Here is a 27,109-nt window from a genome sequence, read left to right as displayed (position 1 = left end):
ACGGATGAGAACTGAAGATCGGAGTACTTAGAAACTGAAGATCGGAGTACTTAGGTCGCAAAAAAAACACCCAAACACCCAAAAGTGGAAGCAGTCATACTTTTTAAGCCTTCAGGAAATACCTCCATGACTGAGATAGACGACAACCCTTTGAGGCCCTTGGCATTGCACTCAGACGTGGAAAATTACCTGTACAATTGGCGGTGTGGTCTGAGAATACGGCGACGTCACTCCATACACCGCCTGACATGCCTGCCCTTGGTAGTATATGGCCGGCTGTGACTGGGCTGGAGAGTACGGCGGCTGCACCGCTACCGTCTGCTGGCTGGAATCCCAGACGCCATAGCTCTGTCCTTGCACTGGGCCTGGGGCCGGCACCGGCAAGACCGTGACGCTCGCTTCCTGGTGGACCACGGGGTCGCTCTGTGCTACGTACTGCGGGGTCGACACCTCCAGGGTCGTTGCTACATGCTGGACTACGGGCACTTGCTGGGGAGCCGCCAGGGTCTGTTCGATTGTGTGTCCCACCAGAGTCTGAGGGTGCTCGTAGGCGGCAGGGGAGCACATGGGGTCCATGCTCGGAGTGGGGAGTAGCACCTTCCCAGCATTGGGATTGCTGGGATCCACGTACGACTGCATGGGGTAGCCAGGGGGGTAGCCCATAAAGGTGTGGTGGGAGGGGTTGTAGCCCATAGAGTCATAGGGGAGAGGGGAGGCCATCCCAAGGCTCTGCAGCTGCTGCTGCTGCTTCTGGGCCTCGCGCTGGGCCACCTCCTGCTCAAAGAGCTTCCTGCGCTCTTCCGTGGACAGTTTGTTCCGGTCCTTGATCCGAACTTTCTTCTTGGAGGATGCGGCAGGTGTGTCATATCTGAAGAAGAAGAAGAAGAAAACAGGGTGTTACGTTGCCCCGGGGCTACATGCTTGAAGACTCCAAACTGACATAACAGTAATTCTATCATTCACTACTATCCCCTTGGATTAGTCAGGAGAGCTGATGTAGCACTGCGGCTGGCTATGAACTCACAAGGCAGCTTTAAGCAGGTCGCTGTTCCCTCATCCCAAGCCCCAAACCCATTTGAAATAAAAGTTCAAAATATTATCCTACCCGGAGGGGTTGGATGTAGGGATTACCGAGATCATGCACTGTTTGTTTTATATGTTACATTTCTATCCCATCTTTCCTCCAAGGAGCCCAAGATGGCATGCACAATCCTCCTCCTCCAACTCCTCCATCTTATCCTCACAACAACCCTGTGAGGTAGGTTAGGCTAAGAATCAGTGACTGGTCCCAAGTCAGCCAGTGAGCTTCCACGGCAGAGTGGGAAGCTGAGCCCTGGTCTCCCCAGTCCAACACTCTAACCACTATACCACACTGGCTCTCATACATATATGTGTATAAATATATACACATATATGTGTATATATTTAAACTCTCAAAAGGCTACATCTCAAATGTAAGTGCCTGCTCGGAGGATGGCAACAAGGGAGAGGGCCTTTTCAGTGGTGGCCCCCCAATTATTTATTTATTTATTTATTTATTTAAAGATTTTTATGCCGCCATTCAGCCAAAAAAGGCTCTCATGGCGGCTTACAAAAGTATTTCTTGACAGTCCCTTCCCACAGGCTTACAATCTAAAAGACATGACACAAAAGGAAAGGGGATTGGGAGGGAGGAGGAGGAGGGGGGAAAGGAAAGCAAATTCAGGCACTGCAATCTTAGTTGGAAAGTTCAGCAGTTAGCAATTATGGAATGATCTCCCCGATGAGACTTACCTGGTGCCAACATTGTTATCTTTTTGGCACCGGGTCAAGACTTTTCTCTTTTCCCAGGCATGTAACAGCATTTAACAACGCTAAGTTCGTTTGTTGTTTAATGGACCCCAGAACTGTTGTTTTTAAATGGATACCGTCGTTTTTATACTGTTTATGCTTTTGATGGTTTTAAATTTTGTATACTATTTAACGTTCACTGTTTTTAACTTTGGTAAACCGCCCAGAGAGCTTCAGCTATGGGGCGGTATATAAATATAATAAATAAATAAGTTCGATATTTTAGATAAGTTCTATGACCCTATTCGGACGGCACGCTAAGCCATGGTGGTTAGGCATTTTGAGCTAATCATGAAGGCTTAGCGTGTCTTGTGTAGAGAGTTTTCTCTAACCATGGTTGCTATAAAACCATGGTTTAACCAACTTCACAAACCACATGCTGCAACAGGGTTAGCAGCCCTAACCATGGCTGCACCTTAAAGTGAGCCCAGCGCTCTTTTGTTCCATGACTCTTTCATATCATCTCCCTTTACTCAAGCTGAGGACTGTTTATTGCTACCAATCATTGATTCTTTCCGCCAAAGATGCAAAGCAACTGTTTCCAAGGCAGAACAACAACAACAACCCTGGATTGGGGTGGATTCCTGCACGGAGCAGGGGGTTGGACTCGATGGCCGTATAGGTGCCCCTTCCAACTCTACTATTCTATGATTCTATAATAACCCCACACAAGCAAACCTTTATCTATCCCAAGTTCTCCGTGGCAACTTTTTCAAACCAGCTTAGAAGGAGAGCAAGTACAAGGCCAAGGAAATAATTGCTAAGCAGCATTATTTGGAAAATGTGAGGACTTCTATAGTTGCTTCTTAATCAGTTCCACTTGCTTTGGGGTTGCCCACTTCTATTTCAAAGGTGAGTTGCAGAAACTATGTGGCTGCCAGAACTGTATTCTTGGTTTATAAGAGACCCACACCAGGGGGTTAAAGAAAAACCTTCAAAACTAATTTTGAGCTGGGGGGAAGGGAGAGAGAGAGAGAGAGAGAGAGTTGCTAATTCAACAGATCCAATTAAGTGTTAACTATAAAGAGAAAATGCAACAGGGGTGAAAATAATTGGTTCTGCACAAGGCTGTGTGAGATACAAGTTTCTGATCATGCCCAGAATTTGGTACTTGAGAATTTTGAGGGTGGCTTTCTTTTTTAAAAAGCACATTTCCAACCCTTAAAGACTTGGAAAGACAGATCTATTATTATTATTATTATTATTATTATTATTATTATTATTATTATTAATTTATATAGCACCATCAGTGTACATGGTGCTGTACAGAGTAAAACAGTAAATAGCAAGACCCTGCCGCATAGACTTACAATCTAATAAAATCATAGTAAAACAATAAGGAGGGGAAGAGAATGCAAACAGGTACAGGGTAGGGTAAGCAGGCACAGGGTAGGGTAAAACTAACAGTAGAAAGTAACAGTAGAAGTCTGTTCAGTAGATCTGAAAACAAATGGGAAACTCCTGCTGAAATCCAAGTATTGCAATGGTGGTAGAGGGCAGGATTTTAAGGGGCCTGGTTCTGTGCTCATTTTCATGACTAATAATATATTTATTTATTACCCACCTCTCCCTCTGGATTGAGGCGGGGAACAACATCAAACACAATATATTATATAAAATTAGTCAAAAGAGCATATACAATACAATATTAAAATAACAATCACAGCATCTTAACATTCTTGGGTTTAAAATTCATCTGGGTAGGCCTAGTCTTTACGGCTGTTTTAAACTCAGAGAGAGCATTAAGCTGACGAATCTGCTCCGGCAGGCCGTTCCACAGCCTGGGGTGGCAGAAGAAAAGGTCCTCTGGGTAACAGTTGCCAGCCTAGTTGTGGCTGACTGGAGTAAACCCTTCCCAGAGGACCTGAGTGTGTGGGGCAGATTGTATGGAAGAAGGCGATCCCGCAGGTAACCTGGACTCAAACCATGTAGGGCGTTAAAAGTAATAACCAACACTTTATACTTCGCCCAGAAGCTAACTGACGGAGTAAGTTGTGCTGGCCGTTACTGGGTAACAAAGCGCAATTAAGATAACAACAAATCTTCCCCAGGCTTTCACAATTTAGGCCTGAATTCCAAAGGTCAAATCAAACCAGTAGGTCTTGGAACACCTCCAAAAGGTGCTCATTTTTGGACTTTAGCAAGGGCTTAGCAGGAGGGCGTTCCACAACTGCAGGCCGGGGTGGGCGGGCAGCCACCACAAAAGTCTCTCTTGAAAGTATTTATATTCAAATTTCTATTGTTTACAAAGGCTTCATGCCAGCTTTTCTTCGTGAGGAATTGGGAGGAGGGGATGGGAGAGGTGACTCTTACAGCAGAAGAGAGAGCATTATTCCCCACACAGGAGCGCATGTTGCATGTTGTGCATGCCCACAGCATGCAGTCGATGTTGTAGGTTAGGTATGACCCCACCCCCATCCCGCTGTGCCACATGCCAGGTTCGCTGACACAGCAACCCATGCTACAGTACGGGGAATAATGCAAATGGGGGTCGCATGTACAGCACGTGCCGGGGGGGGGGGGGAGCAGCCGCGATCCCCTGAACTCGCCCCATGGCTCAAAATTCAAGGGATGCAGGGTTAGGGCAGATGAACAAGCCAAATGAATAAACTGAGAGGTAAAACATGATGCCTTGTGTGTTTGCAGCAGGATCTAAAGGCACAAGCTTTTTGGTACATTATTTAGCACGCCGCATGGTCTTGAACCTTGCCATTTTATGTATCTAGGCAAGGGCGTTTGCTATAGGGACATTCCAGCTACGGAATTCCCTCACGAATCATAGCCACTAGGCGTCCTCATTACTAGCTTTTGGGTACCTGGCAAAATCAGTCCTGTTCTTGTGAGCTGTTAATGGCATTTCAGGGTTTTTATGGTTTGGGTTTCCCTAGAAAACTAGTATTGATTTCTTTTGAGTGCTTGCATTTTTACTCTCATTTTATCTGCTCCTTTGGCATTTTTAAAAATATATTTACTCCTGTCAGCCACACTGAGGCTTTGACACTAGGGGCGGATATCAATGACTAGCAGTACTGATGGCTCTATGCTACTTCCAGTATCAGAGGCAGTAAGCTTGCTGGGGAACATGGGTGAGAGGGTGCTGTTGCACTGTGTCCGGCTTGTGGCTCCCTGGTCAACAGTTGGTTGGCCACTGTGTGAACAGAATGGACCCTTAGTCTGATCCATGGTTCAATTCCAACATCCCATCAAAAGTCTCATTGGTTCAAATCCAACATCCAATCAAACCATGGTTCAGAAACTTATGATCTGGGTTGTAAACTCTGGTTAGTGCAAAACCATAGTTGGATGCAATGCTTGAACTTCTAAACAAGCCTTCCCCAACCTGGTGCCCTCCAGATGTGCTGGAGGAGAACACCCACCATTTCTTATGATTGGCGACACCGCCAGGAGGTGATGGGAGTTACAGTCCAAAATATCTAAAGGGCACCCAGTTGGGGAAGACTGTTGAAAATGTACAAGAGGCAAACCACAGTTTAGAGTGGGTTGCCTAGTTTCTTTTTATGTGCCCTCGGCACTGACATTTCATAAATTCACGAACTCACTCCCATCTCCATGATGCACCAGCCTCTGCGAGGTGCAGCAATGGCCACAATTTTGATTTGTAAATGTAAACACCATGCCAAACTATAATCAACACAAACCATAGTCTGAAAACCCACTTCAAAGCGACTTTCTGATTCTGGTTTGTTGATCAACAGCCAACCATGGTTTGTCAATCCAGGTATCACACCAAACCATAATTAAGTTGCCTTTATTATAGTTTGGCATTATGTCTCAAGAGAATCTTTCTTTTTTCCCCTTTTCCCCCCCCACCCGTTTTTTTTTGGGGGGGGGCCCGCATCTTTGGGAAAAGATGCGTAAATAAGGTCTCCAATTCTGGTAGTCTCTCTCTCTGTTCGTATGTTATCACAGAATCATAGAATAGTAGAGTTGGAAGGGGCCTATGAGGCCATCAAGTCCAACCCCCTGCTCAATGCAGAAATCCACCCTAAAGCATCCCTGACAGATGGTTGTCCAGCTGCCTCTTGAAGGCCTCGAGTGTGGGAGAGCCCACAACCTCCCTAGGTAACTGGTTCCATTGTCGTACTGCTCTAACAGTCAGGAAGTTTTTCCTGATGTCCAGCTGGAATCTGGCTTCCTTTAACTTGAGCCCATTATTCCGTGTCCTGCACTCTGGGAGGATGGAGAAGAGATCCTGGCCCTCCTCTGTGTGACAACCTTTTAAGTATTTGAAGAGTGCCATCATGTCTCCCCTCAATCTTCTCTTCTCCAGGCTAAACATGCCCAGTTCTTTCAGTCTCTCTTCATAGGGCTTTGTTTCCAGACCTCTGATCATCCTGGTTGCCCTCCTCTGAACCCGCTCCAGCTTGTCTGCGTCCTTCTTGAATTATGGAGCCCAGAACTGGACACAATACTCTAGATGAGGCCTAACCAGGACCGAATAGAGAGGAACCAGTACCTCACGTGATTTGGAAGCTCTACTTCTATTAACGCAGCCCAAAATAGCATTTGCCTTTCTTGCAGCCATATCGCATTGTTGGCTCATATTCAGCTTGTGATCTACAACAATTCCAAGATCCTTCTTGTTTGTAGTATTGCTGAGCCAAGTATCCCCCATCTTGTAACTGTGCATTTGGTTTCTATTTCCTAAATGTAGAACTTGGCATTGATCCCTATTCAATTTCATTCTGTTGTTTTCAGCCCAGCACTCCAGCCTATCAAGATCCCTTTGAAGTTTGTTTCTGTCTTCCAGGGTATTAGCTATCCCACCCAATTTGGTGTCATCTGCAAATTTGATCAGTGTTCCCTGCATCTCCTCGTCCAAATCATTAATAAAAATGTTGAAGAGCACTGGGCCCAGGACTGAGCCCTGCAGTACCCCACTCGTTGCCTCTCCCCAGTTTGAGAAGGTTCCATTGATAAGTACTCTCACTTGACAATTTCCCCCAGTCGTTAACTAAAGAAGTTAAAGAAAAGCATAACTTGCCTGTCATCTGGTCGCTTGGTGCCTCGCTCATATGCAGATGGGGGTGATAAAGAATCTCTACGTTTTTTCTTTTCCTTACTTTGACTTTGCCTTTCAGGGTCTCGTTCTCTGCTCAGGTTTTTTGGGGTGGCAGCTGGGTCTCGGCCTGCTGTCTCTCGCCCACGATCTGCTGTCAAAAATGGGCAGAAGTTATTAGCAGAGCTATGTGATCTACTGTGGGCCTAGCTCTGTTCAGGATTTGTGTGCGTGCGTGCGTGCGTGCGTGCGTGCGTGAAAAGACAAATCCTTGTCCCAATGAGTTTCTGGTCAAAAGCACAATACTGGCTGGATTGTCCCCATAGTATTTTTTAATGTGTAAGAGTTTAAAAAACCCAAAAAAACTCTTATTTGAAAAATCCTCATAACGTAGTTCAGATATTTTTTTAAAAAAATATTGTTTACCTACCTGAGATAATGGCTGCACTCAGACATCACAATAAACCATAGTTTGTTGTGCTGGGAACAATGTCCAGTGAACCTTGGCCCTGCATGTTCGCCCTCATGCATAGCTGTGAGGAAATCCAAAGTTTTTACTTCTGTTTTTGATTGACCATAGCTGGTTGTTTTGTCCAAACCCAATGACCTATAATTAATTTTAAACACTGTTTATTTGAAATGAGCCAATTTCAAGCCACAAATTACGAAGCTGGCTTGTTTCAACAAACCACAGTCAAGTTTAATCAGTTTAGGGTTCAGCTGTAACGCTAAACTGTGGTTAATCAAAAATGGAAGCAAAAAATTCCAATCCCCTCCTTGGGGCTGCACTGGAGGATGAAGAAGAAAGGAAAACAGTTCATTCCGTGCCTATGGTTTTATTGTGACGCCCAAATGCAGCCAAAATAATACAATTTAATATTGTTTCTAAAGTCCGTTTCCCACCCTCCTGTCTGCATTCATGCTACAAAGCCTCAATATTTGTGAAAACTAGCAATGAGTTGTTGTGCATGAACGGGTGCGCTGCCTGCAGTACACCTGCCCCTTCAGCTTTACCGCACAACTAACTATTGCTCTTCTTGTATGTTGTGCAGCGTGATGGACCTCTGGGTTTAGGGGCTAAAAACAACAACAATGGTTAACCCAATAATAAACCAGGGGGGGGGGGATGAGCTAATAATGGGTTGTGCAGTAAAGTGGAAGAGCGGGCATGCTGCAAGCATCCCACCTGCTTGTAAAGTTTTTAAACGGATGGGTTGTCATTATGTGTGAACCAGATCAAGATGTCTGTTCATAGAATCATAGAATACTTCTATTAATGCAGCCCAAAATAGCGTTTGCCTTTCTTGCAGCCATATCGCACTGTTGGCTCATATTCAGCTTTGGTCTTCCTCCCAACCAGTTACCTGCTTATTAAACCGCTTTGACAAAAACAAAAAGGCACCTTTGAATACGTACCATTGGTCTCTTTTTCCGCTTGACTCTTCTTTGGGATCCTGTACACCTCCTACAAAAACAGACCACAAGAACTAAGTCAGGTTCAGCTGCCAATTTAGACGAATCGTGGGGCACGTGAAGATATAGGGTGGTCATACCACAATTCCAGAGTTCCTCCACTTCCAAAACTTGCCTGGGTCAAAGCCTGAACGTTTTCCAAAGGAGATTTAAAGACTCTGGTTGCATTCCAATGATCCTTCAAACTACGGTTTAGGGGAAATGACAGGCTAGAGCAGTGGTTCCCAAAGTGTGTGGTACCGCCCCCTTGGGGTGGGTGGGATTGCATAGGGGGTGTTAAGAGGCAAGGGGGCAGCAGGGGGGTGCTAAGAGGCAAAGGGGCAGCAGGGGGGCGTTCGAGGTGGTCTTTTCCGAGAAGCGTCTCTCCAGAAGGTCTTAAAACCCAGGGACGTTTCTATGGGAGAAGGTAGTTTGGTCCCAAGCCATATAGGGGAAGAATCCACACATGTATTAATACCGTTTAAGAAGAGTCCTTTTAACGGTGAATTGAAATATTTCAAAAGCACCAAAACGCTAATGAAGAGACATATCCTGCTTGGTGTGCCCCGTCATGCTGGCTGCAAAACAGAGGCATTTGCTCTCTTTTCCCTCCCTCCCTCAGCAAGCCTGCGTCGGGTGCTTCGGATTTTGAATAAATATTCAATTAATTGTTACTGTTTTGAATTTTATCGTTATTCTCTTCCTTAGTGGGTCGTTGAAAACCACTATTCTGAATAATGATTTTTATAGTGTAAGGTAGGGGGCACCGGGCATGAGTTTGTGGAACCAAGGGGGCAGTTACCTGAAAAAGTTTGGGAACTAATGGGCTAGAGCAAATTCTCCTCCAGACTCCTTCCTTTTCTCCATCATGATTTACCAGCTTAGATGTAATGGAAAATCATGGTTTGATTAAATCAGGACGTCATGAATTAACCCTTGTGTGAGAGAAAGAGAAGGGAGGGCTAAGGGGACTGACTGACACATGGCTTGTTCACGATCTTCCAAACCGTAGTTTTCAGGATCATCTGAATGCAGCCTTTGGCTTCAAGGAGTCTAGTTACATGTTGTGAAGGGGCATGGACCTTGTGCCTGTCAACCACACAGGCAGCAGTGAGAACATTTCAGACTTTACTTGAAGGAGAGGGCAGAGAGGTCATATAATACTAACATTTGGAAGTTACTAGCTTTGTAAAGTTCCCACACCACAAGAAAACGCTGTCTGCATAAGTCCTTTCTTTGTGAAGAACAGCAAAGTGGCACAGGGTAGGCAGGAGGAGAAAAGACAGCTTGAATTTAACATCAGATTAGTACTGGGTTTTACATAGAATGCTTTTGTGCTTTAACGAAGGGGGGAGGAAGCCACTATCTCTACTGAAGGCAAAAGAGAAACTTAATAAAAGCAATAGGTTCAAAAGGGTCAAAGGTCATTAATTATCAAATTAAAAGAGAAACTTAAAGGCAAACCACATTGACAAGAAAGGAGAAAAATGGGGCATAGTATGAAGAGTAATAACATTCAGACATTGCTTTGGGTACAGATTATGTGGTCTCAAAATTTCATCTTGTGATTTTCTTGGCCGTTCTCTTTCAACCACTTTGGCCGTCCAATCCACTTCAGTGAAAAAGAGTCACATACTGCAAGAAAACCCACAGAGACCCACAAAGTTCACATTTGTTATTTCTTACATGCTATTAAATATGAGAAGTCGAGGGTGCATCTCATGACCGGTAAGTTTCCAGGTACTTACTAAGTTACTTTTTTTTAAGGGATTCCCAGCAAGAGCTTCATAACTGGAACTTCTCACGATCGGCAAGGATTGTGTCGGCAATCCTGCTGACATTTCCTTGGGCATGCAAGGGTACCCAGGGCAAAGGGCTTGTCCACCACTTCAGTTTTAGGGGTGCTTACTTCAATCTATTTTTGGTCCATTTTTTAATGATCATCATTACAATTACATTGCAAAGCTCTGGGCACATTGATTGCAAAGTACAAGAAGACAGGTCTCTTACAGATCTTACAATCTGTAATCTGACACAAGGAATGCAACAGAGGAAGGGGAAGGAGATGAAGGCAGGGATAAACAGGAGAAGAATATGCCCATATCCCAATTAATTCCCCAGAAGAATGAACACCTACATTGAGCAGGGGATTGGACTCAATGGCCTTTAGGCCCCCTTCCAACTCTACTATTCTATGGTTCTATGATCTCCAAATTTAGTAAGGTTGCATCATAGCCTCCTTGGCCCAGCTGCTCATGGGCTGGTCCCTGACCCATGATGTCTTCATCTCACCTAGAGCAGCTTGCTTGGAAAGGTTACCAGTAGCTCCTCTTGACAGCAAAGGAAAATTGAAGGAAAAGGAGAGAAAAACAGCCCAGAAGGGAAAAAAATCTCAACATAATGCCCCTCCTTTCCCATGTGAGCCTAGTAGGGCTTTGAATACGGCAGGTACTTACTTGGTCTTTAGTTCCCCCATCCCACAGTAGAATTGCTGTGTTAGGATATTTGTAACCCGCACTTTATAAAGCTATATGCCAGGTTAATTAGCTGAAGGTGAACCTTCTCCCATATGTTTCTGCCGGATTGCTAGAATCATCTTCAGAGGCTCTTCTCTGGGTGCTGCCGCCCATAACAGTGCAGTGGGTGGCTACCAGGGGAAGAGACTTCTCTGTAGTGGCCCCCTGTGAGTGAAATGCTCTGCCCAGGGAGATCCACCTGGTGCCTTCACTGTATATTATTTAGACATCATTTTAAAACCTCCCACTTCTAGAAAACATTTAATCTTTAATCCGTTTACTGATGGCTGTTTCAGATTTTTAATCACAACTGGCAGAATGCCCTCCCTCACAGGAGTTTAGAATCATAAACAGACCCCAAAACAATTGAATAACCAAAACAACAATGAAAATATTAAATAGTTTTTGTTATTTTGGGGGGGGGTTGTTGCTGTTTATTATTATTATTATTAAACTGTTCCAATGGCATTTGCCAACTGGGCAATTGATGAATAAATAATAAACAAATAAATAATAATACTCCAAGCCCTCCTTGGATTCTTCATCATAGCTTTACCTTTAGTATGGTCATGTTCGGACGACACTTTGGTATGAACTCCACCCCACGAACTGTGTGGTGTGGAGTTCAGGCATGTTGCTTTAAAGCAGCCTTCCTCAACCTGGGGCGCTCCAGATGTGTTGGACTAGAACTCCCAGAATGCCCCAGCTGGCTGGGGCATTCTGGGAGATGCAGTCCAACGCATCTGGAGCGCCCCAGGTTGAGGAAGGCTGCTTTAACGTGTCATGGTAAAAGTTGTCTGTGGGGCGGAGTTCACCCGCTGCATGGGCTAGGCTTCTCCCCTGGCTCTGCACACCCCACCGAATGGTGGCGCGGGTTGGGGCACCGCTATTCCGTGGGGAGTGGAGCGGGGGGGGAGCCAAAACACGCTCCGCGCCTCTCGCCCTAGCAACAAGCGGAGGCAGCGTGCCTCCCTGGAAAATGGATCCATTCCCCTGAAGGAAGAAGGCAATGCCCTCAGCGGATGGATCCATTTTGCAGTGAAGCGCCGCCTCTTGTTGCTAGGGCGATGGCCGCGCCTGTCGCTGACACCGTAGGAAGAAAGGGGTGGCAGGTGGATCGGTCCTCGGAGAACTAATCTATCCGCCCCTTCCTCCTTTCAGCGGGATGGACACAGTAAGGACACCCCGGCTGCAGTTGTTGTAGCTGCGCTGAAAAGAGGAAGGATACCTCTCGCGGTTTGATGATACACATCAAGCAGTGGGAGGCATTCTTCGCGCCCCCCCTCCCCCGAAGCATTTGTAGATGGAACGAGCTCGGGTTCTCCCGAGAGCATCAGGGAAGCTCTTTCCATCCCCTCAAGTCGATATCCACATGGATCGCAGGTCAGGGTGGGCGGGCGACAGGACGTGCACATCCCTGGGAACACGTAGGGTGCCATGATCATGGTGCCCCACCCAGGGACGGCACACTCGGGGCTCCCCAACTGCATCCTGCCACGGAATTCTTTCCCATGCCTATAGTGTCCCGCCGGGCAAGAGAAGCCGGGGGGGGGGGGGGTTGCCGCTCTTGCCTGGTGACTCTGTAGACATGGGGAAAACTCCACGGAACCCACCACCACAACACAACCGTTGTGCAGGAACTCTCCTCTGCACAGCATGGATATTCTGTGGTGTGTTTTTTTTTTAAAAAAAAACCTCCGTTGTTGCATTGAGTTTTCCTGCCAGACGACACTTTTCTCAACCATGGAGTTCTAAAACCACTGTTGACTAACGTGTCGTCCGCACCAAGTCTATGAGTTTGCATTGTTTTCTGTTTCTTAGTTGGACTTTTAAGAGAACTCTTCTTGGCCTTCTTGACATTTTAACCACACTGGCAAGCTTTTGGATCGTTTGTGCCTGTTCTAATCTGTGGTGAACATCTTAGTTGACTCTATTACAACTGTTTTAGAATCAGGCTTCCTGGAGAGATCTGAGCCCTGCACACCTGCTCCCTTCGGTTTCCATTTCACTAATCTTGTTATTTTTGATTAATTGCCCTTTTAGAAATTAAGTTGTGTCCATGTTGGATTTTCTAAGCAATTTCCCACTTGCGTATGTATGAAATCACCTAGCGCTGTACTCACTGGCCAAGATCCAAAGAGCTCCTTTGGCTCACACATGGTTCTTGAAGCTCAGTGAAATGTTAGACCAACACTAGCATCCAGAGCACCTGGGAAGCTAGGGGAGAGGACCCCCCCCCACCTACCCCCAGCATTTTCAATACTTCCAGCTTCTCTGGAGGAGGGAACCAGCTGTGAACCATCTATCCTGGTGAGAAGACCTCACCTCCTCTGAACTGCATTTAAGCCGCAAAATGCAGCGGCTAGATTGATTTCAGGAACCAGAAGGTTCGACCATATAACACCTGCTCTGGTCCGCTTGCACTGGCTGCCTGTATGTTTCCGAGCCCAATTCAAGGTGCTGGTTTTGACCTATAAAGCCTTACATGGCTTGGGACCGCAATACCTGATGGAACGCCTCTCCCAACGTGAATATACCCGGTCACTACGTTCAACATCTAAGGTCCTCCTCTGAGTGCCTTCTCCGAGACAGGCTCGGAGTGTGGCAATGAGGGATAGGGCCTTTTCGGTGGTGGCTCCCAGACTATGGAACGATCTCCCTGACGAGGCTCGCCTGGCGCCAACGCTGCTATCTTTCCGGCGCCAGGTTAAGACTTTCCTCTTTACCCAGGCATATGGCGGCGCATCTTAATCACCCACATGTTTAGTTTTTTAACGGTTTTTAATGCTTTATGTGTGTATGTTCTGTGTTTTAGGATTTAAAATTTTGTATACTCGTTTATATCTTAATTTTAGAATTTCTGTAAACCGCCCAGAGAGCCCTGGCTATGGGAGCAGTGTATAAGTGCAATAAATAAATAAATAATAAGCCAGGCTGCTATGACCCCTTGGAGTGCAACAGCACCATAACTAGTAGTTTGGAATAACTTTATTTTTTTTTATTTTTTTGGCCTGGTAATTTTGATTTCATTCTGTACTTATGAATTAAATCTGGATTATTTCACTGAAATGCTGAAGTTATCCCAAGTTTATTGAACTGATTTTTTAAAAAGTTTATGTATTTTGATACGTTAATATTTATTATAAAGCAGCTTCCTGTGGAGAAGTGCCAAATTAATAAACTAAAAATCTATAACTTTTAGCTTCCCCCACCCCCTTTGAAGATGGGGCATGTCACCAAAAGTTGTTTTTAAAAACCCGTCCCTTTCAGAATGCAGTTGCCATGCAGCATGCAACCTGCTTCTTGAGAAAACCAAGGCCAAAGCTCCCCTGGGCTCACAGAATTGGTGCCACTGTCCCTTGGATCGTGCCCTTTTCCTTCTGTGTCATAACCCAAGCAAGACTTTGGCCAGATTTGAAGTTAGATTAATTCACACCATAGGATTAGGATGCTGTTCAGTCATGTGGCACATACTGTAAAATATTCCACATTTGTCAGAAATGTCCTTGAATAAGTAGCAGTCGGCCGGGTTTTTTAATTGCATCATGGGTAGGGTGACCGTATGAAAAGGAGGACTGGGCTCCTGTTTCTTTAACAGTTGTACTGAAAAGGAGATTTCAGCAGGTGTCATTTGTATATATGGAGAACCTGGTGAAATTCCCTCTTCATCATAACAGTTAAAGCTGCCCTCTTTTAAAGCTGTGACTCTAGTATAGCTTCTGCAGCTTTAACTGTGGTGATGAAGAGGGAATTTCACCAGGTTCTCCATATATACAAAGGACACCTGCCAAATTTCCCTTTTCTATGCAACTGTTAAAAGATACAAGAGCCCTGTCCTCCTTTTCATACGGTCACCCTCATCATGGGGCCACCTGATAGCACTAGTAAGAGTGAAGTCACCTTGGTCCCTTGCCTAGCAAGACAGGCTCACCCACAGACACGGCCGCTGAGCTTCTGGATTTGTCCATCACAACTTCAACCCTCTATGGCAGTGGTTCTCAACCTGGGGCGCTCCAGATGTGTTGGACTGCATCTCCCAGAATGCCCCAGCCACCTGGCTGGGGCATTCTGGGAGTTGTAGTCCAACACATCTGGAGCGCCCCAGGTTGAGAAAGGCTGCTGTATGGGATGATGGAGTAACACCTCAAACATCAGGACTAAGGGTTAGGGGCTTGAGGACTATGGGCTGTGCCCCTGTGTTCAACAGGCCCCAACCCCTGATCTTCTAATGCGTAGCTAGGCCCTGCATCCTGGTCCACCAAGAGTCTTTCCTTCTACTTTCTAGAACCCAGTGGCAGGCAAGGGGTGCGTATCTGACCCTCCCAGGCCCCCAAAAGTCAAGCCCCCTACCGCTGGCCCCATCCCCTTTCCCACAACTATGAATCAATAGAGGTTTCCCAGCTTTTGTGCAGTTCTGTGGCCCACATTCTAAAAGGCTGAAATGCCTCTTCTAAGGCTTTCGTTAGTGGCAGTAAGAGCTCTAAGCTTAAAAGAAATATCTCCACTCCGCCCTTTCTTCTTCAGCACCGCCCACTACTGGAATGTGCCCCCTCAACCCCCAGAACTTCTCCAAAATGAATTTCTGCCCTTGGGCTGAAAGAGGTTTGGCTAGGGTGACCCTATGAGAAGGAGGACAGGGCTCCTGTATCTTTATCAGTTGCATAGAAAAGGGGATTTCAGCAGGTGTCATTAGTACATATGGAGAACCTGGTGAAATTCCCTCTTCATCACCACAGTTAAAGCTGCAGGAGCTATACTAGAGTGGCCAGATACAAAAGAGGGCAGGGCACCTTCAGCTTTAACTGTGGTGATGACGAGGGAATCTCACCAGGTTCTCCATATATACAAATGACACCAATACAACTTTTCAATACAACTGTTTAAAGATACCGAAGCCCTGTCCTCCTTTTCATAGGGTCGCCCTAGGTTTGGCAACCCTATTCTAGGGGGTACCAGGCTCCACCCCAGCCTACCAAACATCACCTTTATCCCCCCGCCCCCAGGCCTTGCCTGCAGTGGTTCTCAACCTTTTTTGCTCCATTCCCCCCTTTCACCATTGTTCAGAATATAATTCCCCCCTTCCCAAGACAGACTAACTCAAAAGGTGCATTCCAAATAATATGCACATAATATTGAAAATCTTTTATTTTTTTCCTATATTAGTCCCATTTAAAGGGGCAACGCAAAGCATGGCGCCTTTTACATTCTCAGCTCCCATGCTTAATGGGAAGCTTGAAACTTCTAGGATTGCGAGGGAGGGAGGGAAAAGAGAGCAAAGGCCTGGATTTTGCAGACAACATGACACTTTTCTGGGACTTTTTAATAACATGTGTAGGAAGACATAATCTACAGGACATCATACTTTGCTGAATAGTGGTCCCAATTCCCCCCCCCCGCAACCCTAAAATTCTCCCCCACGGGGGGGGGGGAATTCCCCCCTTGTTGAGAACCCATACTCTAGAGCCTCAGCGCCAGAGATCTGGCATCCTCTTCCACGCTTCTAGAGGTCTGCCTCCTCCCTTCCCTATTAAGCTGAAGGCACCTTACGCTGCAAACGCCTGGCACTCACAACGTGAGGGCTTAGACTTCAGGATGAACCAAACACGGGCTTGTTCTGGTTAGATGCTTTAGCAGTCAATGGATGTAGCTCTAAAAGCCACATGTGAGAGAAATACTGAGGGTTACCTTGCTACTACCACCACACGATGGAACAACGCGTGGGTTATTCTACCTATGTTTCTTTTTAAATAATAATAATTGAGGTTTGGGTCTATGGAACTCACTGCCACTGTTTTTATTAAAAGATTGGTTTAGATTGCTTAAATGTTCTTATATTAAATATGCTTGGTTAACATTCCAATAGGTAAGAAAGTCTTCCCCAGCAAAATAAACTCTCAGTATCAGATTTCCCTAACCCCTCTAAAACAGGAACAGATTCTGTACACCAGTCTTCCTCTGCCTCCATCTCTTCCTGCTTCTTCTGGTTTCTAGGATGATCCAGGTATTTCAGGGACTACTTGCTGACATTCCTAGATTCTATTATGTATAAATTGGATTCCTCATAAAATGTTTGTGTTTGATGTATCAAATTTAAAAGTATTATTCAGACAACAGTCACAAATTCACTCAGTTTACTTTAAAATGTTTTTATTTTTAATGATACTTTTATGAGAAAACCAAGTCCTACATCAAGGGTGGGTAATTTCGGGGGGATCTGGCAACCATTTTAGAAAAAAATCAACACGAACCTGCTACGAAGCACTGAAAGGATTGAATGTAGCTTATTCTCAAGCTAAATTTGACCCTCTTAGTGCTCCGTCGTGGCTATGGACTGCTAAAAGGGCAATTTAAGGAGGTAAAATGGTGGTGGTGGTGGATTTGCCTCAGCCACCAAATTTGGTGGGGCAGCACACCGCCTATGGGCTGCGTGTTTCCCACCCATCATACATAAAACATTTTATGTTCTTAAAGCAGCAAAGTGCCTTCAGATCTGTAGTAAGTGCTAAAAAAAGGTAAGTGTTGTATTTTTTCCATTTCCCCCAAATTTTCCAACTATAAATCAAGAAAGAGAGCAATTTTCTGCCACCTAGACAGTGTCTAGGGAATATAAAATACCCACGTTCCCTTTACCCTAGCAGCCAGCGTGGAAAGAAACATGCTGACTGCTGCTACGTGAGGGGGGTTCCCAGGGCAAGGAGGAGAGGGGACCGGGGTATCCCCCCAGCGGTCTCCACTCTCCTTTTCTCCCCCTCCCCGAAGTCTCCTCTAAATGGGTGAAATTGGCCCACCTCCCGCTCCACACTCATAAGCCTCCAAGTTCGGAGATTTACGAATACGGCTGGGGGCATCCCACAGGACTGCGCACTATGCGTGTGAAATTAAATTATGACTGCTAAGCCAGATTAAGTAAGTACTTGTAATATAAACACTACTCAGTTTTTTGCTCCCACAATGAAAAGACTAGACTCCATCTTAATATAAAGACAACTACTAGCTAGTTGGGCTGAAAGCCATTGGTAATTTGGTTTTATTTTTGGACATAGATGAATCTACAATATATTTAATACAGCACAAAAAAAGGGGGGGATACCAAACATTTTGGCTTTAAACATTTAACTTTATTATTTAAAGACTCCAATATACTTATCGGTCTCCAAGTTATAACTGAGATTACTCTGTTTTCATAAAGCACTGAAACAGAGCATATAGTGAGGCCTAGATAATAAATCCCTTCTTTTGCCTAGCTACTGTTTGCTAAAAGGCTATGTAAAAATATTTCCCTGCAGTAGCAAACACAGGTGAGGGCTAATTAAGAAACTTTATTAAGGATGACAAAATTATTCTGATTTACGCAATCAGTTCGAGATGAAGTGGATACCCTCCAAAATATAGAAGACTGATTATTCAGCCAAAAGGAAAAATGCCTTCCGCTATCCCTGAGCGCTGATTCAGGTGGATATATGAGCCATATCTTCTCTGTCTCCCCTCCACACTCATCCCATGACTCAAAATTCAAGGGATTCAGGGTTAGGGTAGATGAACAAGCCAAATAAATAAATAAATCCGGAGGTAAAATGCCTTGTGTGTTTGCAGCAGGATCTAAAGGTACAAGCTTTTGGAACATTGTTTAGCACACTGCATCACCAGACCGGCTCCCCACATGGTCGTGAACTTTGCTGTTTTATATATCTAGGCAAGGGCGTTTGCTATAGGGACATTCCAGCTACGGAATTCCCTCACGAATCATAGCCACTAGGCATCCTCATGACTAGCTTTTAGGTACCTGGCAAAATCAGTCCTGTGCTTGTGAGCTTTTAATGGCATTTCGGGGGTTTTATGGTTTGGGTTTCCCTATAAATCTTAATATTGATTTCTTTTGGGTGCTTCCATTTTTACTCTCATTTCATCTGCTCCTCTGGCATCTTTTAAATATATTTACTCTTGCCAGCTACCCTAAGTCTCTGACAATAGGAGCAGATATCTTTCCCTATGTCTGTCCTGTTTATCTTCTTCCTCCCATACTCCAAATATGCAGGCTCTTTCCAACAAATCTGGGAACTGGGGTTCATTTAAATTGTGATTAGCACAAAGTTCTGTATTTTATTTGTTCCCATCCTTTTGTTGTCATACTTCCTTAATTCTATTTCCTTCTCCCCCCCACACACCCCTCTAATTCAACTGTCTCACGCCATGAACTATAAAAAGAACGTATCATCTTTCTATTGCACAAGCAATAGAAAATATTAATATGAAGGGGTTATATACCAGTTTTTAGTTTAAAGCTAAATCAGGAACACAAAGTGAACTTTTCAGAGCTAGAGGAAGTAAGCTGTACACCCAGAAAAGTATGGGAGAAGGAACTCCACGCCACTCTGAAGTGACCCTTCGTCTTGGAAAGGCTGCTCAGGAGAATAGCCTATACATTCAACCTATGCCATTTAGTCTAATGTATTGTCTTTTTCAAATATATACTATGCAGCTTCTGATCTGGGATTAACAGTACTTGTACCGCAACACCTACGAAAGTATGGAACCATGTAATTATTCAAACTGAATTATGTAGAAAAATGCTAAAAGCTTGATCCACTAGTAAGCACAGGAATTAACAAGGGAAATGCTCAGTTCCAACAGCGGAACGAAGACAGTTTATTCATCAGTCTCTGTGTCTGCGTGCACTGGGCTTTAAAATAATGGGGTGACACACTGAAGAGTGTTTATCTTTGCTTCCTAACAAACACGTACTGATTTTTAAGAAGTATCAGCACTTGTGAAGTTCTACAAACACTGGGATCCATGAAAACTTCCAAGTTCTACAGATAAAAGATTCACAAGAATCTGCTGAAAATACCCTTGCAGTTTTAACCAGGAACCGCTGATACATTTAAAGGCCACATGGGCTAATGGGACAGATTCCATGGCAGAAAAGACTTTAGTATTTAAGTTAGTCAAAGAGCCTCAGAATGGAGCCCGTGCAATGGCCTATGCCATACATACTCAAGTGATCGCAGTGTAAACATGCAGCAACCACCACTATGCAGCGGCCTGTATGGAATGAAGAGCAATTAACAGCTGGGAGGCAAAGGACAGGAGCTCCTGTTTATCAACCAACTGAAGGAAAGACCAACTCAAGTAGGGAATCTAAAGGGTGCATAGCAGAGGGACAGAGATGGTGAGAGAGGAAGAAGAGCAGTAGGGGCCCTTACTATCTATAGAACCATATTTATAGACCTATCACCAGTCCATTAACAGAACTGGTATATTTGGAGCCAAGTCTAAATCCAAGTAAAAGTCTAAAGAGGACTAAAACTCCATTTCTGTGTTCCTAATCCAAAGGATAAGTAAGCTGCTCCTCCAAAATTGCCATCTTCTGAAGAGGTTGCAATTGCCAGGGGTTTGACTCAGTTCACGTTCTAAACCATCCCTTATTCATCTCCACTGATAACTGAACGAGTGTAAGCATGTCACCTTAATATACACATCCAGCATGAAACTAGCCTCACCTCAAGGAAACATTATGCTGAACTCATCCGGGGGTGGATGGGGGGTTCCTACCTTAATTCTGACCACAGTTGAGTATTTCAAGTACCCACCAGAAAATAAAAATTAGAGCCAACTAACCACGTAATTACCATTTTAATGCCTTTTTATGGATGAAATTTGCCCTTGGTCTATATATGCTGGATTGAGAGCATCCATTTCATGATGTGGCAAAATATTCCATTAGAAGAAGTGACTCTTTATGGTCATGAATGCCCACCAGCTCCTTCATTCAAATGTTGGGAAGTAGCCAGCAATGGAATCATTAAGCCATCAGTTTTCTATGGCTCAGATTTCATTAGTCCTTCTTGGGACACTTACCTGTTTCTCCTATGCCGAAAGGCATATTGACTAAATTCCAGGTCTTCCTGTGAGTGAAGCAAAGGTGATGTTGTTGTTGTTTTGTTAGACGCTGTTGAATGACTGTTCCACTGTGGAGTACATTTTCAGCACAGGGAGACACATGCATCATTCCCTCAGCCAATGGGAAATGCTTGCAGAAACCCATGCTGAAAACGTATCCTTCTGGATGTGTGAGGTGTGTGTGTTTCAATGGGTTGTGTGCTGCCTGGTCGATATTCACCTGGGTTCAGGACTTCCAACCGTAAAGGCCTTGAAAATCCAAGCCACGGCAGTTGTCTTTTGTGTGAAGAGGAATAAATATATAGATATATGGAAAAAAAAAGAATAGCTCACTCGATCCTTTCCCGCCAGGAGTAGGGGGGTTCTCCCAGAGCGACATCCATTGTCGGCAATGGACGTACCAAAATTACGTCGGCATCAATGAGTTAGCCACCTCTGTCCTCTCTTTTTCCACCTATTATATTTCTCATGCATCATCCAGCTTCCCAACCATCTTCCTGTTTTCTTCACAGTACGCACGCTATGTCCTCTCCTTTCTTCAGGACGGAGTTGAAAATGGAGTTGAGAAAAGGAGACTCATGGTCAGCTGGGGATGATGTTAACAAGCTCCTTGCTGCCCTGAGAAGCTGGATGGAAATGGTTGAAATTACTACAAGGGGGTCAGAATTAAGAGGTCGGGAAGGACACAGCTTTACGTTACAAGCTTTCCACACCCTCCCGCCCCATTGCTTCCAAAGCACGACACAGGTGACTGGCACTCCAAAGCTTTAAGATGAGGTTGGAAGGCCCTGAAAACTATCAACATTAACTTCCTCTCTTCTAGGTGTTGGTCATGGAAAAAAGACAAATGGGCTACATGTCTACCCCAGAGACAACATGCCCAAATATTCTTCTTTCATCGGGTAAAAAAAAAAGGTATGCCATTTACCACAGCACCCAAGCTTAAAATTCTTTCCAGAGTTTTTAAAGCACTCAGCTCCAACGGCTAAGCTTCAAAACACAACGCTGGGAATGTCAGACAGAAGTAGCTAACTCTTAGTGCCGTGATGAAGTACAGGACAGGTTATATTCAATGTGTCATTATAGTAGCTCCAAACATAGGAATCTAAAAGGGATTATTGTTTTTTGACAGATGTAAGGAAGGGGGAGGGGCTGATTTCAGATACATGGGCATCCGGATCAGAAACTCTGTCAATTAGATCCATATACCCAAGATCAATACTTTAAAACCATGTAATGGCTTTCTGAATATTATAAGTGTGATATAAACTGAAAGGGCTTTAAAATCTGAAATAGTAACTTTTGATGGATAATGATTCCATAGCTGACCACAGTTTTGAACAAGTTGATTTTGAGCCAGAATTATACCAAGAGGGGGGCGGGATAAGATAGTTTAGCAGGAAAATTGTTTTTTCATATGTAACCCCACACCTCCACAAATCCTCAAAGAGAGATGCAGTTAAACTGCTCTTTGGGTTTTCTTTTACAACTAATTTGGGTTTTCCCTTTCAATGCTCAGCACTGGGACATAGACCGAAAAGTCTGTAATGGACATTAAAATCATGCATAAATGAAACTCAAGTACAAACCCCTGAACCTTGACTAACTTGGCAAAACCCTGTTTGTACAAGTGTTTTTCTACCTTATGCGAGGAAAAGAGAGCAAGCCTCAGGTTCACACATGTCTCATGTACAAGGTTCACCTGGCAGCTATACCTGGCTACTCCATGAACTGGCTTATCAATCTGCTATGTCAATTCAGCCGCGGATAGCAGATTCAGGAAGCTCCTGGGTTTACATAAGCTAGTATTGTTCTACGCCATACGGGGGGAGAAATCTACCTGGGGACAGGACGCATGGGAACCCAAGGGGTAAAAAAGCATTCTTGCAAGCAAACCCAAAGTAAGTTGTCAATTCAAGGTGCAATATACAGTGTACATACTCTAAACAGAAAGGGAGCAAGACATACAACCTTACTTTTCTACAGACATTTGGCAGCCTAGCAGATTATTTTAGAAGTTAACCACCTTGATAGAGTCCATGTTTTCATGCCACATTCATTCTGCCACTCTAACTCAAATTCTGAGAACCATAGGATAGCTTAAAAAAAAATCCTCTCCTTCATATGAAACACTATTCTCCCGACCTATTTGCATATATGTAAACTAAGTGGGCTAAAGTGCTTCTTTGGGGGCGGTCAGGAAGGTGTTCCTCAGAAAGGCAACTATGTACCTTTTTTTTACATCTTCCTCATTTAAAAAATGATCATCTGAACAAATCTTCAGATGCAGGGGAAAGGAATTATTTCGGATTTCAGAAGTGGGTCAACCCTAAATTGTATGCATACTACTGTTTAGTACTTCATCTTAAGAATTATCAACAAGCCAGACTTTTAGGAACAGGATACTGGCCTACACAACCGCAGTCTACTATAGAGCATCTGTTGGCTCCAATGTGATTTGCCTTCCTCAGTCCCAAGTCACACACTAGTACCACTGAATCTTTCCGCGTATCTCCTTAAAGGAAGAATGAACTGGCAATTAAGGCTGTCCACTGAGAAGGAAGAGCAAAACAGATTGAATAAATGGCAACTCGGACCCTGTTTTCTTGTGCAGTAAGTGATGCAGCAAAGAGGGTGACGGGTGGATTTGAATCTTTTGCCATGAGAGAGACAGAGACTGTGTCCTGCTCTTGGATATCTCCACCCTCACACCCTTCATCACATTAGGCTAACGAATAAGACAGCAAAATATCACGTACAACTGGAGTAGTATGATCATTTCCAGGCTAACTATTCTTACAAAAGCAAAACAGAACAGCAACATCCCTCAAATGCTTCTCAATAGACAGCCTGTGTTTTTTAAGGACAGGTGATAGTTCGTGTTTTATGTCAAAGGGACTCAAATCGCTGTTACACATTATTATGATTTTAGCCAAAAAAAACTGTCGGTCACTTCACTCATGGACAGCTATTTGCTAATTGTTGTGCTGAACAGACATCTAAGGGTAAGGTCAGCAAGATGATCGATACTGTTTTGATTCAACCAACACTTTCCCTTTGCAAAGTTAAAGTATTCCTCTTTCGTCAATATTGAACCAACCAACTGGCAGCAATGTGCAGAAAGGTTTGTTTTAAAAAGAAAAACAGAATACTCCCAGAAAGTTTTGAATCAAACCATCTTCCAAAGGGAAAGGACCTACAACTTGTTTGCAATGGGAATAACAAATCCCACCACCACGACCCCAATCCAAATTTTACCAAAGCAGGGCCCCAAGATTCAGCTCTGCGAATAGACGGTGCAATTTCCAGCGCCTTTATTTGGCTTTGCATAATTTACTTATTTTCCATAGTTCATAGTTTCCTGATAATTCAAAACTATTTGCCAAGAAAGAGGGCGAATGGGGAGGACATAGGAGGAGAAAAGGACACAGTTATAGCTTCTGAACTTTCTCTCTGAAAGCATTTTAAATGTTTTGTATTTTTGGCCTATCATCTTAATCACAGAATAGTAGAGTTGGAAGGGGCCTATAAGGCCATCCAGTCCAACCCCCTGCTCAATGTAGGAATCTATCTTAAAGCATCCCTGACAGATGGCTGTCCAGCTGCCTCTGGAAGGCCTCGAGTGTGGGAGAGCCCACAACCTCCCTAGGCAATTTGTTCCATAAAGTAGGCAACTGCACTCATTTGGGATACGCACATACCCTTTGCACATAGAAACATGTGAACTGTGAGAAATCCCCATTTCTTCCTGCTCTGAATGGTAAAAAGCAACCTGCTGCAGAGAAACTAACTTACTTTTAGGTCTTTCCAGCCGTCCAGAAGCTTGCCAGCCAAATCGCTCACATCCACTATCTTATCCGTCTGTCCTTGACTCCTCTCACTCTCCACATCCGACACGCCTTCCTCTTCATCTTGAGAGGGCGTTTCCGCAGCAACAGACTCCTCCAGCTTTGTGGTGCTGCTCTCTTTCATCTCTGCCTCGGGCTCCATCTCCTGCTCGGCGGCAGCCTGAGATTTGCCGGTGTCTGCCGAGGTCTCAACGGCGGCGTTCCTGGTCGGCTCTTGCTGCAGCGACTGTTCCTCTGCGGCCTCTGTGGGGGTGCTCTCCGGCTGCTCAAGGTCCTCTTTGCCCTCCTTCAACTCAATCTCACTGGTAGTATCCGAGATGGCGCTGTCCATGCTGTTTTCACTTATGATTTTGAGCCTTCGAAAAGCAAGCTTCTTAGGGGTGTCCGTGTCACCCTCGGTGCTGGGCTTAGTAGAAGGATCAGGCGTATTGAGTGGAGTATGAGCTCGCGATGTGTTCTCGCTGGAGTAACCATCCCCTTCGCTTAGCTGCGGAATGGCGGACTTGGTCTGGGCCCAGCGTTGGATGATCGGAAGCACTTTGCTCTCCTCCAACATGTTTTTGTTGGGAATCGGCAAGAGCTCCAAAGTCTTTATAATCTGATCACAAAATACGAAATGGCAACCGTTAACTTTCAATAATTGTTGGCTTGGCTATAGTAAGTTTTCCAAGGGGAACCAGACCCTGTAAAACTTGCAGTCAATGTATGTTCTGCTCAATGTGAGACTATCTGATAGTGAAGGATTGGATTCCTGCATTGAGCAGGGGGTTGGACTCGACGGCCTTGTAGGCCCCTTCCGACTCTGCTATTCTAGGATTCTATGAAATGTCCTGGCTGTTAGAGCAGTACGACAATGGAATCAGTTACCTAGGGAGGCTGTGGGCTCTCCCACACTAGAAGCCTTCAAGAGGCAGCTGGACAACCCTCTGTCAGGGATGCTGTAGGGTGGATTCCTGCATTGAGCAGGGGGTTGGACTCGATGGCCTTGTAGGCCCCTTCCGACTCTGCTATTCTATGATTATCATCTCCCTCCCTCTCTTTCTCCCTTAACCCCTTTGTTGCTTACTTAGCACTGACCATAACTTGCTATATGATCTGAATTAGCAACTTATGGTTAGCACATAGATAACCCTGCTGGATCAAACAAAACTTATCTAGTCCAGCATTTGGTTCCCTCAGTGGCCAATGGGAAGCCCACATGCAGGACAGGAGCACAACAGCACCTCCTGCCTGCGTTCCCTAAGTGGTATTCAGAGATATAATACCACTGATACTGGAGGGTAACATATAGTCATAATGACTTGTAGCCATTGATGGCCTTTATGCTCTGGAATCAGAAGCCCATTTTAATGCACCGTTTCCTGTACTTGTGTGGAGGCAAGTGCTAAGCATGCTGTGCTGATTTGGACGCCAGATAGTTATGGTTAGTGCTAAACAGGAAATGAAGGAGGCTGCCACATGCAAGCGGAGGAAGATCATAGAATCATAGAATAGCAGAGTTGGAAGGGGGCTACAAGGCCATTGAGTCCAACCCCCTGCTCAATGCAGGAATCCACCCTAAAGCATCCCTGACAGATGGTTGTCCAGCTGCCTCTTGAAGGCCTCTAGTGTGGGAGAGCCCACAACCTCCCTAGGTAACTGATTCCATTGTCGTACTGCTCTAACAGTCAGGAAGTTTTTCCTGATGTCCAGCTGGAATCTGGCTTCCTGTAACTTGACCCCATTATTCCATGTCCTGCACTCTGGGAGGGTCAAGAAGAGATCCTGGCCCTCCTCTGTGTGACAACCTTTTAAGTCTTTGAAGAGTGCTCTCATGTCTCCCCTCAACCTTCTCCTTTCAAACATAGGGACTTCCGGGAGGAAGGAGGGACGAGAACGGGTTTTCCCGGGGATAAGTAATCTGGCTTCATTTAACTTGAGCCCGTTGTTCTGTGTCCTGCACTCTGGGAGGATCGAGAAGAGATCCTCCATGAGATGGAGTACATGATCCTGCCGCTTGTCCCCAGTCCTCAAAACCATTCTGAAAAATAGCCTGAATTGAGCCTGAGTGTCCCTTAAGTGGCTCTAGATAATGTCTGAAATTTCAGACACCAGATCAGGAAAAAATTCCCTTAAGACTTAAACGGGTAAATTAAAGGACAGACCACTGTTATAGCTCGTTTAGATGATGCCAGCTGGGGAAGTCACACATACAGGAACCTAAGGTAAAATGCCTGACAGTGCGATGGATGTTAGGTAGACCCAGATGAAGGCCTCATATCTAGAATGACATCTCTAACTTGATATTGCTTACATTCCAAATACAAAGGATCAGGGTGGGCAACCCTTTTGGACCCGAGGGCTGTGTGCACTCCTGAGTGGCAAGCTAGAGCCACGTGTATGTACATGTGTGTGCACGTGCACACATCCTCCCTCACCCTTTTCAGTGTGCAGGGATGGGGAGGTTTAGTCTTCCCTTCCCTGTCCACTGAGCCTGGATTGTTGAGGGTGGGAGAGGCTCCAAGACCCCTCCCCGTCTAGCAATCCTTTCAGAGATCCCTGGA

At 44.9% G+C, this 27,109-nt stretch overlaps 1 protein-coding gene across 3 annotated transcripts in view; it reads right to left on the bottom strand.

Moving 5' to 3' along the window:
• The window catches only part of SETD2 (SET domain containing 2, histone lysine methyltransferase), an 89,843-nt gene that overhangs the window by 17,141 nt on the left and 45,593 nt on the right, over positions 1–27,109 (bottom strand). The window contains exons 13-16 of one of the 3 annotated variants that reach the window (XM_063122377.1): positions 24,514–25,164; positions 8,267–8,315; positions 6,836–7,004; positions 190–868 (exon numbers count right to left, since the gene is read on the bottom strand). In XM_063122377.1, the coding sequence (XP_062978447.1) occupies positions 190–868; positions 6,836–7,004; positions 8,267–8,315; positions 24,514–25,164 (1,548 nt within the window). Of the gene's footprint in view, positions 1–189; positions 869–6,835; positions 7,005–8,266; positions 8,316–21,119; positions 21,345–24,513; positions 25,165–27,109 lie in introns of those variants that run through there. The other 2 variants (XM_063122386.1, XR_010025244.1) reach the window with 2 other exon arrangements.

This window comes from Elgaria multicarinata, chromosome 1 (assembly GCF_023053635.1).
Source record: "Elgaria multicarinata webbii isolate HBS135686 ecotype San Diego chromosome 1, rElgMul1.1.pri, whole genome shotgun sequence".
Lineage (NCBI taxonomy): Eukaryota > Metazoa > Chordata > Lepidosauria > Squamata > Anguidae > Elgaria > Elgaria multicarinata.
Note: the sequence above shows the minus strand (reverse complement) of the source record. Positions and strands in the feature narration are given on the sequence as shown.